Source organism: Podarcis filfolensis, assembly GCF_964270895.1.
Source record: "Podarcis filfolensis genome assembly, chromosome: 6".
NCBI classification, from domain to species: domain Eukaryota; kingdom Metazoa; phylum Chordata; class Lepidosauria; order Squamata; family Lacertidae; genus Podarcis; species Podarcis filfolensis.
The window spans coordinates 19,443,590-19,456,105 of record NC_139609.1 but is presented as its reverse complement, the minus strand read 5'-3'; the positions used below and the strand labels follow the sequence as shown (position 1 = coordinate 19,456,105).

General features: G+C 42.9%; 1 protein-coding gene across 2 annotated transcripts in view; it reads left to right on the top strand.

Moving 5' to 3' along the window:
- The window catches only part of ATP6V1G3 (ATPase H+ transporting V1 subunit G3), a 32,936-nt gene extending 21,869 nt beyond the window's left edge, over positions 1-11,067 (top strand). For both annotated transcript variants that reach the window (XM_083620368.1, XM_083620367.1), the window contains 2 exons: positions 9,126-9,226; positions 10,426-11,067. In XM_083620368.1, coding sequence (XP_083476494.1) covers positions 9,126-9,226; positions 10,426-10,599 — 275 coding nt within the window. In that variant the 3' untranslated portion in view covers positions 10,600-11,067. The remainder of the gene's footprint in view (positions 1-9,125; positions 9,227-10,425) is intronic.
- The last annotated feature ends 1,449 nt before the right edge of the window (positions 11,068-12,516 follow it).

Here is a 12,516-nt window from a genome sequence, read left to right as displayed (position 1 = left end):
TCACAGCATCCACAGCGAGCTGATCAGCGAACCAAAACGCATAAGAGCGTGCTCTCATTAGGGGATTTGGGTCTCTGCTGCTCTTCTTGCGCCTCCTTTGTGCTCCCATGTCATATTAGATGGCTTTTAAACATCAGTTGTACATAGAGTTGACATGGGTGGGAGGCAATTGTGCCAGCCTCCAAGCATTGATCCTAAATCTGCTGTTTATATAAACCGTGTGCACATATACATTCTCCATTTGATCAGGAACTGATCTCCGCCAAAACAGCTTGGGAACGGGATATCTTAAGGAGCACCTGAGCCAATTCCAGATTATCAATGGTGCACCTGGAGCAGTTACACCAGGGCCCTGCCTCCACAGGGGGCAAGACTCTGAGCTTTCCTTTTAAAAAAGCAACCATAAGTTAAGGAGCCTCCTATTAAGAAACTTAGGAAGCAAAATGTGCAGATAGATGAGCTAGCCTGGTTTCTTCCCCTTTCAGTGACGCGGGTGGCGCTGTGGGTTAAACCACAGAGCCTAGGACTTGCCAATCAGAAGGTCAGCGGTTCGAATCCCTGTGACGGGGTGAGCTCCCGTTGCTCGGTCCCTGCTCCTGCCAACCTAGCAGTTCGAAAGCACACCAAAAAGTGCAAGTAGATAAATAGGTACCGCTCCGGCGGGAAGGTAAACGGCGTTTCCGTGCGCTGCTCTGGTTCACCAGAAGTGGCTTAGTCATGCTGGCCACATGAACTGGAAGCTGTACGCCGGATCCCTCGGCCAATAAAGCGAGATGAGCACTGCAACCCCAGAGTCGGTCACGACTGGACCTAATGGTCAGGGGTCCCTTTACCTTTACTATCATAGAATTGTAGAGTTGGAAGGGTCCCTGAGGGTCATGTAATCCAACCCCCTGCAATGCAGGACTCCTGCCCACAACTGTCCTTGGGTGGGCTCGAATAATAATTTAATAATAATAATTTATTATTTATACCCGCCCATCTGGCTGGGCTTCCCCAGCCACTGGGTGGCTTCCAACAAAATATTAAAATACAGTACAGTCATACCTCGGGTTGAATGTGCTTCAGGTTGAGCGCTTTCAGGTTGCGCTCCGCTGCAACTCGGAAGTAACGGAGCATGTTACTTCCGGGTTTTGCTGCTCCCACATGCGCAGACTCTCTTTTTTTAAAAAAAAAAATATTTATTACTTTTAAAGATTACAGAAAAGGAAAAGAAAAAGAAAAAAGACAAGAGAGAAAAAACAAAAAAAGAAAAGAAACAATACAATACAATATATAAACAATACAAAACACAACCTAAACACATTAAACTAAACACATTAAACTAAACTAAACAAAACCCTAACCCACCCTGACCCTAAACAAAACAAAACAAAAACCATTTAAAAACATACATCACACCTTTTCCATGCTCTATCTTTCATTCCCTTGTTTCAGCAAATCCTTTCCATCTTTCTCTATTTTCTATCATATTATAAATATCTTAACATATTTTTTAACCTTATTTTTCATTAAAGCTAAAATACTTATATATGCTTAACTCCTTATAACATTTCTGCTAAGGCCATAAAATTTCTTTCCACCATTTTTCTGTCACTCATTAATTTTACAGTATTTCTATATATAAACTTTAAATTCTCCAATCTTCTTCCACCATCTCCTCTCCCTGGTTTCGGATTCTGCCAGTCCTTTCCGTCAATTCCATATAGTCCATCAACCTGGAGATCTTCAACCTTTCTCCCTCCTCTATGTGACATCCTTTTATATATTTGAACATGGCTATCATATCACACCCTTGAAGAGTGAATTGTTTCAGCACATGGAGAAAGGAATCCCTTCGTCCTAATGAGCTGCTCTTTTCTCCCTTCCCTTTAGTATAATTTCTTATTTCCCAGTCCATGGAATCTTTGCAGTTTGCCCAGGCCCAGTGACAGTGGTCAGTCAGGTCAAAGGAAACGTTATTCATTAGTAATTAATATAGTATAGCCTTGTTTATCTGAGGTATCTCTCCCCGCCAGCTACTCCGCCCCACAAACAAAGTAATTAATACATGGGGCGAAAGTTTGGAGGTTTGGGAGCATGAAGTGATTTGTAGTGTTCTGTGTGAACGAAGTAGAGTCTTTGATAAAGTATAATGTGAACAGGCGTTGCATGTTAAGGTTTGTGTTGGACTTCTGTGCAAAGCAACGATGGTCACATGGATGAGGAAAATAGATGGGTGATTTTAAAACACTGAGGTTTTATTATTGGTTACTGATCTTTGTAAACCACTTGTGTTTTGCTGGAATCTCTGAAACACCAGAGGCCCATAGTATTCCTTGTAGTCTGCAAAAATTATACCATTATTATTATTTAGTCTTTAAGATACCACAAGACTTAATCTGCCCAAGCAAGCCTTTATATCCAAGCCTGATCACTGATATTGTCCGGAGGAGTGCAGACAGTTGTCCCCTGTATTAAAAGCCTAGCTAGCCTCAATCACTCTCAGGCATTTCTTGATGACATTTTTAAGCTCACAGGTCTATGTCACTGTTTAAAATCTTCATGAGTAGCCAGTCATTTTGATGGTTATTTTGTTCTATTTTTAATGGTTTACTTTTCATGTTTTATTGTTGTATGCTGCCCTGGTATTTTATGAGACGGTGGAATAGGAATTCTTTTATAATTAGCTGTTTGCAGTGTTCCCAATAGCATATATAGAGCTCATGGGTAGCACAAGGAGAAGACAGGAAGCAAGGTCCACATGGCTGCCTCCGCTGTGAGAGACCAGCTCCATTGGTCTTTCCATCCAAGCTTGTACTTAAAGGAGCTTTGTGATTTTAAGAATAGGTGCCTTGAGTTTGATTCTTTCCCTCATGCTCTCCTCATCCTCCTTTTGTGTGAGAGAGACTTTTTGATAGCTGTACCGACTTTCAGTGTATCTGAAGAAGTGTGCATGCACACGAAAGCTCATACCAAGAACTAACTTAGTTGGTCTTTAAGGTGCTACTGGAAGGAAAAATTTTTTTTTTGTTTTGACTATGGCAGACCAACACGGCTACCTATCTGTAACTGTACCGACTTTTGTTATCTTTTCGGTTTCCATAACATGGAAAATTTTACTTCTAGTGAGGTGATAAAAAGTCGCATAGCACTTTCAGGGTGAGTCACTACTGTAGACCCGATCTCCCCCACCACCACCCCAGTAAGTTTTGCTTTCTATTTCTTCTTTGTGCTCTTTCCGTGGTGCTATTTTTGTTTCTTCCTTTGCATTTGACGGGCATTTTGTTGTTGTTGCAGTTCTGCGTGTGTACATATACAATGTACACGTGTACATCTGTACATCGACTGCACAACTGCAACAACAAAAAAATGCCCGTCAAATGCAAAGGAAGAAACAAAAATAGCACCAAGAAAATGAAGGCCCTCCTTCCCCCTGACAGGATGGCCACGTCTCCTACTTTCCAGAGGAATGAAATGCAATATGCAAGTCATGGGAGCCAACTCCTACGAGCCAAGGTCCCTTTGCCCACCCACCCCCTAAAATATTTGAGGAGACCATCCCTTCTAAGTTGATGGGCACTGCCATTCAAATGGTGTGTGTGCATCGCATCATGTGATCATTAGGGATGGGGCTTACCTGCCCCCCCCCCCATATTTTATTCAAGTTGGCATCCCTGTTGCAAGCGATATGCAACTGGCCACCCTAAACCCTAAGGAGCTTACAGCCTGAATTCCGACAGGGGGAGGCAAATAAAAGTTGCAGGAAAAAAGGGATGAATGTGAGTGGGTGCACATGGGCCTCATTTTAATTATACACTACTTAATTCATGTCGTCAGTTTGCATTTCTTAGTGCAGAAAGTATTGATCTGATGTGTAGAGATCTTTCCTGTTCTAACTGATTCAGGAGAGTTCTGGAAGCTTCTAGAAGCTTCTCTGTGTGAGGGAAACAAGCAGAAGGTTCCTGATGTTTGGGTTATTCCTTCAGAGAAGCTGGGTACAGCTGGTTTAAACTGGTTCTGTTATCTCTTTCCATCAAGATCATGCTTACTATAAAAATAAGGCCAGAAGGAGCCTGGGTTTCACTTTCTCTTCCTATCTCTTTTCCTTCTGGTGCGGCGTTCTGTATATAGTGTTAAGTTTCATTTCATTTCATTTTTTATTTGTATGCCGCCTTTCCACAGTTAAAAACAATGGTCAAGGCGGCTTACAGCATGACAAGATTTACATGTTGCAAGTCTAAAATAAGTTTTAGACTTATTATAAGTTATTGTAAGTTTAAGTTAAGTCAGCTTGAAACTGGATTTCTTGTGGACAGGGCCAATCCTGAATGTATCGGATTTGTGACCATTATGCTCATTTGCCTTCAGCAGCAGTAGAGCTCTGCTGGAAGAAATATTAATTGCCTCTGGTCTATTTTGAGGGGAATCCGGCAACATGTTTAAGTTTTTATTCTGCTAACTATACGTTTGAGTTCTACTCTGGATCAATATTGAGTAGACTTTCAATGACACATGTCACATTTTCAACGAAAAGATACACTATCTGAGCAGTCCTTAGAGTAGCCCTGTGAGCTGTGACTGAGAAAATAGTGGCTTTCTTTACATCCTTTGGGCTGAGGTGAGATTCAAACTGGTGACTTCATAGCTCACTGTCTTCAGCCACAACAACAGCTCTCAACATCCACCTGCGACTTGCTCCTCTAAGCTGATACATTACAAAGATATGTGTGCAGCGCTGCACCTTAAAATCACATCCTGTGTGAAGCAAGCTGTGCGGTTTGAACTTGCTTGCCTCTCCACGCAAGTGGGAACCACCCTGCTACAGCTCTTAGCTGCTGTCGTGTTGCACCCCTTTTATGAACTACAGGACTGTGCCATGAGTGGACTGACTTATGGGATCAACTTTGTGTTTTTGCTTAAACTCCAAGATCCACCAACGAGGTACAAAATGGTGGCTGTGAGGGTGGAACCAATCATCTACTGCATCCTATAAGCCAGGAATAGCCAATGTGGTGCCTTCTAGTTGTTGTTGTTGTTGGACTACAGTTATCGTCACTGACTATTGGCTGTGTTGGCTGGGGCTGATGGGCGTTGGAGTCCAACAACCCTGGAAGATCAGCCCGTTGTCTATTTGTGCCATAAGCCATACACTGGAGGAGCCTGCATGCATGTGTACAATTCTGCAAGGGTTTTGAATTCTAAAAACTGAAGGAAAAAACCAATCCACAAAAACCAAGCAATATTACTTCATATTACTAAATTATTAGGAGTCATAAACTCAGCAAGTCACCGAAAGGCTGATTTGTAGAACATGTTCTGTCTCTTGCCATCCCCAATCTGTGCTACTCCTAATGTTAAGAGGAATGCAAGAGGCTGCCATGAATTGTCAATCACTTTTAGCCCACAGAAGCAAACTTCATATTAGTAAACAATCCAGTTTTCCCTCCTGGCTATTATGTCCTGTCCTGGGCATGTCTCTGCCTTTCGCAAATGGATGGGTTCTCCCCTCCCTGCTTTCAGTATATAGCTTTTATTAAAGGGATCTTACCCAGTAAGATGGAGCACCCAACTCTCCACTAGGGATGGGGGAAGAAATTCGATTTAGTCCTCATTCGAAGGTGAACAGATTTGCAGTATCAGAAATAATATGCAAACCGAAACACAGCTATCCTTTGAAATTCACACTTCTCTGAAGTTTGCCGTGCAGGTCTCCAGTCAAGTGATGTGTTCAAAATTGCATATACTGGGGTAAAATGTACATATAATTGTGTGTATTAGCAAAGAGTAGCATATATCAACACATTATACTGGTGAAAATCACTTTACACAAAAATAAATAAATCATGGAGACTTTTTTTAAAATCGCAACTGATGTAGAAATGTGGAGAACTGAATTTCAGATTGAAAAAATGAGAAACTGAAATGGACATATTTTTCCATAACACAGATTTCCCTCCTTTGCTGAAGAGGCCATGGAAATGGTTAACTCTCACCAGGGAGCCAGAGGTCCATTTACTAGATGATAGATTGATAGACAGATGATAGATGATAGATAGATAGATAGATAGATAGATAGATAGATAGATATATATAGATAGATAATAGATACAGACAGATAGATAGCCACGCATCTGACTGGGTTGGCCCAGCTATTTTGGGTGGCTTCCAACAAATTATAAAACCCCAGTAAAATATGAAAGGAATCCCTGAGCGCTATGCTCTCAGATTCCAAAAAAGTCATAGGATTTATTTTTAAGATTTCAACCTACAGATCCAAGTAAACAAATAAATGCGATTCACTCAGGAATGTGGGCACTTACCTGAGGCTGACCCATGATAGTTTGCTGCCTCAGATAAAGGACACAATGGTCTCCCCCACCCCAGTTCGGCACACAGAACCAGTTGAACCTTACATCGACACCAGTGGAGGAATAGCATCTTCCACTACACCTGAGGCATCAAACCAGATTAGGGGGCTCAGGACGGGCAACGTGGCAACAGAGTGAAATGTCTGGAGAGGCCAGGAGGAATGGTGGCCTGGGAATGCTGTTACTGCATCACCAGCATCTGTTGCCTGAAGCATGTGCTTCATTTTGCCTAACGGTAGGGCCGGTCCTGTAGTAACCCGGGTCTTTGCAAAATTTACAGTGCAATCCTTTTTAGAAGTAAGTCCTACTGAGTTCAATGGAATTTGTTTGCAGGTAAGTGGGCATGGGATTGTGGCCTTGTTTTTAATGTTCCCTAAAGATTACCTCTAAGACCGTCACTTTCCCCTCCTTCATTTCGTGATTTGTTCCGCCCATTCTCGACTTTACCTTCGCTTTCATGTCGGCGGCATATTTGTGCTAGAAACCTCCTTTGATGTTCCCACCCACCTTTGCATTTAGCAAGTGTTGAGAAAAGGGAGGGGGGAACCCCATAAAATGTAAATGTTGCAACTCAGCGAGTGGCTGAACTGTATCTTTGTAGTACCTTGGAAATCTGCCAGCATTAAATAGAATCCAGTTGGTGTTGACTGAAAGGCTCCTGGCTGCAAATCAATATGGCAAATCTTGCAGAATAATGTCTTTTCTCATCAGCGACAACTAAAATCTGTTCTCTGGCTGTGCCTGTTGGAAATTGGGGGGGGGGGGGAGAGAGAGAAGAAATGTTTGATTTGAAGCTGAAAGCATGATAGGGAGTCATCAACGGTTGCACCAAGGAACGCATTGTGACAGTGCCCAGTGCCTTTTTGGTTAGGGAGCCTGGGAACATTTGAGTTGCTGATGTGAGAGCTAGTAAATAAAGTGGTCCTGATCATGGAGTCAGCACATAATCAAAATGCCCAGTAAACTCCATACGAGTTTCCTTCCTGTAGGCAGCAGGTGGAGAACAGAGGAAGAAGACAGGCTCAGTGACAATGGACGCAATTGTGCTTCCTCTCAGAAGTTTATATACATTGTTGAAAAGGCAGACTCTAATAATAATAATAATAATAATAATAATAATAATAATAATAATAATATCCTCCCTTTAAATAAATGAAAGAAATAAGATACTATTCGCTGCCTCAATAGCTGACCTCAAGATGAAAGAGTCACACAGTTCAACAGGCTGAGAACCTGTACTCCGCCAGACATTATTGGACTACAAATCCCATCATCCCTGGAGTCACAGGATCAGGTGTAATACAATCTGGAGACACGTTAAATTAATTAATGAAAAGCCATTTTGGACTTTTTGAGTGACAAAAGAGGGAGGTTGGGCCTGGAAGGGAAACATGAAAAAAAATACCACTTAGCAGAATAGCACGGAAACTGTCATTTTTATCACAGCCAGAAATTTTCTCGGAGTGTTTATATTAAATCATATAAAGAATGGTAGTACTAACAATGGACAGAGAAAGTGTTGTAGAAGTACCTTTCTTTTATCGCTATTTCACCCAGCGTTATTGGAACTCTTATTATTTACATAAACTAGAGATTATATCCACAGACAAATGCCAATTAAGGGATTGGTGCCACTGGACAGAATCACTATGTGATCTGCAAGGATCAAATTCTCTAAATGCTCTCCTTGGTTCCCCCTGCTAAAAATGGTCCATTTTAGAGCCAGTTACCTGTCAAATCTCCAGCCAGCTTCACTTAAGATTTGCTTATACTGAGCTGTGTTTTCAAGCTTTTACTAGCTGTGTGCAGCCTGTTTTTGTGCCTTCTGTTTCATTATTTGCTTGGTTTGGGGCATCAGGGGGGAGGGGAGCCTGCCATAGCAGGAGGGAGGAGACACCCATGACTGTTGACCAGCCTAACTCATCTCTACCTCTTGGCCTCCTTCCTCTCACTCACCAGCTTCTGCCTCCGATTCTTGACTTCTCTCTGCCACAGATTCTCCCCGCTCACTAAGCCAAGTTACCCCGTCAGCATCCAACACTTCTCTTCCCAGTCTTCTCCCTGCAACCGCTTGTCATTGCCCTACCACTGCTCCCTGGGTTCTGAGCCTTCTTCCCTTCGTGGTTCCTAAGCTGGTTCCTCCCACCACTCCTCTGTTGTCCAACCAGCCCACGACAACACCTTGCCTAATCTGCCAGAGATTCTACTGCGGCTCAGACTCATCTCCTGTCCTATAGCCATCCCAGTTTCACCAAGGGAAACAGTGTTTTTGAAATCAAAAGTTAGCAACCCTGGGTTGTCGGCGTGTGCACACCAGGCAGAGGAGCAGGAGAGCTGGAGGACATGCTCCCATGTCATGCAGATACGAAATACCAGGAGGCTCTGTGAAACAGCCCTGATGAACTAATGCGGGTGGGGAATCTCATTCCTTATCTCTACACTGGGAGCAAAGATAACTTGTAGGAGAACTGTTGTGTTGCCCGTTTAACTCCAGCCATTGAATCCATTCTTCACAGGGTGGTTGGTAACCTAACAGGTTTATTTGCAGGGTTATAAACTCTGCAAGCCCGCAGCAGAGTTTCTTCTAGGCTAATGCTCAGCTTAAGGGGGTGGCGGGCAGCAAGTTCGCTGTGTTTGAAGACAAGGATGGTGCTCTCTGTGCCCTTTCTAAGCCGCAGACTTGAGATTTCCAGGCATGAAAGAAAGGCTATGTAGAAATAATATTAACTTGTACTGTAATGCCAGCTGAATCACCTCTCCTTTTCGTTTTCCCAGGAAAGGGAAAGAGACTGAAGCAAGCCAAAGAAGAAGCTACAGCAGAGATTGACCACTACAGGCTACAAAGGGAAAAGGATTTCAGACATAAGCAGTCCAATGTGAGCAAGAGTACCAAGGGAAGATTGGATAAATTAAGGGTTGCTTCTCACACTTACTTGGCTGAGGATAGTCTCTCTGTGGAATGTCAATGAGCATGTGTATTTCACCTCTATGCGTGAATGGTTACATGCATCCCAGATGCTTAGATGCATAGGTCCAGTTCCTACAGTGCTTCCTGTTCAAAGACCCAACTCACATGCTTGCAGCTAAAGATACTTTCCATTTGTTTCCAGACACACTACATAAGCTAGAGCATGGGTAGGCAAACTAAGGCCCAATAGCCTTCTAAATCCAGCCCACAGACAGTCTGGGAATCAGCGTGTTTTTACATGAGTAGAATGTGTCCTTTTATTTAAAATGCGTCTCTGGGTTATTTGTGTGGCATAGGAATTCGTTCATTATTATTCTTTTTTCAAAATATAGTCCGGCCCCCCACAAGGTCTGAGGGACAGTGGACCAGCCCCCTGCTGAAAAAGTTTGCTGACCCCTGAACTAGAGTAATAACTTTAAATACATCTTCCATGCACATCAAACCATTGTGGGTGTTTCAATTCAGGGGTGCCTGATGTCTGACATTCCTTCTGCATGAAAGTGAGAGACCATGGATGGAATTCCAGTCATTATTTGTAGTCTACCAGAAATTCCTCCCCTCTTCCAATTCTTTTCATGTGTGAAACCTTGGTAGGCTGAGATAAGGGACCGAACTCAACTAACACAGTGCGCTAGTACTCCCACTAGAGCAGCAGAGGTCCCACCTCTCCTCCCTCTGCACCTACCCCAAATCTTCTCTGGTTGGAAGAAGCCCCAGAACAGCATAAAGGGATGCGAGAGGGGAGACCATTTCTTCTGGCAAACAGAAATGCTTTTACTGGTGGAATGACCAACTAGCACAACCTTGAATTCCACCCATGGTCTCTCACTTTCATGCTGGGCTTTGCAGAAGCAACATCATACATCACTGTACACTACGTGTTATGGAAAGGGGAAGCACTGGGAGAGATTTGTGATGCTTCTTTCCATAGCTTGGTTTGTAGCGAGAGAAGATATCTGCAACTCGCTTCCTCCATGTTGAGTGTATGTGCAGAAGACTAAGGGAGGAGGTTTCTCTTGTTTTGGGCCTGGCTTTCAAGAAAGTGGCACAAGCTTGTTCATTTCTTCCTGTTTCGTTCACGGGACATGTCTTGTTTTGCCTTTGTAGATCATGGGCTCTCAAGGGAACCTATCGACAAAAATAGATGAAGAAACCACAGCAAAGATCCGGGACCTCACTAGTAACTATCATAAGAACATGGAGAGTGTGATTGGACGCCTCTTGAACGAGGTGTATCACATCGACCCTGAACTCCACGCAAATTATGCATACACCATTTAAATCTTTCCATGGAAAAGTTTCCAAAGGAGCAATGCCAGCCCTACTATTTGGCAGAGTGAATATTTCCAATTCAGGTGGCAGATTTGCGGGTACCGTTCCAGGGCAGTGTGCTGTCAATCGTTACATTTTAAGCACTGGTGAGAATTGGGCAGGAGCCATTTGGATTTTCTGCCTCTGACACCACAGCTGTCTTGAGCTGCCTTTGATCAGAAAGCATAATTTCCCTGCCTTTATTGTTTTCTGTTTTCCATTGTGCATGCGATATACACAAAAACCCAAAGCATGTAGATGTTTCTAAGACATGTGATGTGACCAGTTCCTGCAAGGTTTCACGCAAACATTTGGTCGGATGGATTCTCCCCCACCTTCTCCTCCACCACCCGTCCACACATACCCTTTTTTTGGTAGCAAAGAATGTGTCACTTAAATATGGGCAATGGCAGAATAAAGAATTGTTTGACACCAGCAGCTTTTCAGTGGGTGTATTTTACTTCTGTACTTATGTTCCCCACTACTTAAAACGTGTTTGCTTTGCATGACTTGGCCTGTTGCAGGAAATCTGTTTGTCACAATATGTGGAGGGTTTAAAATAACCGAGTGTGCCATCAATATTATAGATATATAATTAGTTTTAAAATTAAAAACATTTGTTTCAAGTGTGGCTGTAGTGCATATGGAGAGGCAACAATCATCTACACTAGGTAGCCTTACAGACCAGACAAAATTGTGTAGAAATGATGTAGGACAAGGAAGTCGTGTTTGTGGCTTTATTGGTAGTTGGAGTAATTGCCCCTTCCCCTTTTATTGTTCTAAGACAGGAATCTCATAAGACCTAACATTGGTAGGCTTCATACTAGGGATAGATGGATCATCCCGCTCCAATTTGGTTCCCAGATGAATGTGTGAATTGGCCAGGCTGGTCAGCAAGCTAGTTTAGGCCTTTCCAGGTGCAGCTTTAAAACTATGTTCTGAAACAGGAAGCATTCCAGCAATGCCAGCGAGCCATCCAGTTTTATGTTCTGATGTAAATATAATGTTGAATATCTGGGTATAGGCTTTCTGATTTTGCACCCCCATTGCTCCTTTAAAGGGAGTCTTCTGCGGCAGTTATGGATTATCCATGTTATTGATCAAAGCAGGCTTTGTTCTCCTGCACTACAATGCATAGCAGCTGGTCTTTCCACATTTAGTCATTATTTTGTGGTTTTCATAAGCTGCCTAAAACGGCATATATGCATGAGTAGCCAACGTGATGCCCACCAGATGTTGGACTACAGCTCCCATCATCCCTTGCTTTTGGCCATGCTAGTTGGGCTGATGGGATTTGTAGTCCCAGATTTGTATTACGTTGGCTACTCCTGCTGCTAAAAGTAAGATTTTTACATTGGCAAGACAAGGAAGAAGGAAAAGGGGTCAGTTGGGAAAGGTTTTGAGGGAGGGCAAGTTTGGTGCTGCCAAAAGAACAGAGATTATGGTGTTGATGCTGATAATCTCTTGCAGACTACATAATCTAATATGTCACTTGCTATTCTAAAAAGGAGCAGCCATCTCTCAGACCCACTCGTGCAACACAAAGTTAATAGTAGTGGATTACATTCGTCTAAGAAGCACCAACAAAGAGATCATTATTATTTTCATAATGTTATGTTTTGCTAATATCAGAAGGAGAACAGGTTAGTCCCAAGCCCCAAGGCATGATGATACAAGTCACCTTTGATAAAAGATCCCAGTAAAAAGGGGGAGCAATGGACATGCATGTGTGAAGCTACAGGATAATGCAGCAGCCAAAAAAAGCTCAAAAGAAGTCTAGTGCCCCAATCAAGGGAAGTCAAAATCCCATTCTGTTCTGTCTTAGTCGGACCACACCTGGAGTACTGTGTCCAGTTCTGGGTGCCACAATTTTGAAAGGGCTTTGAG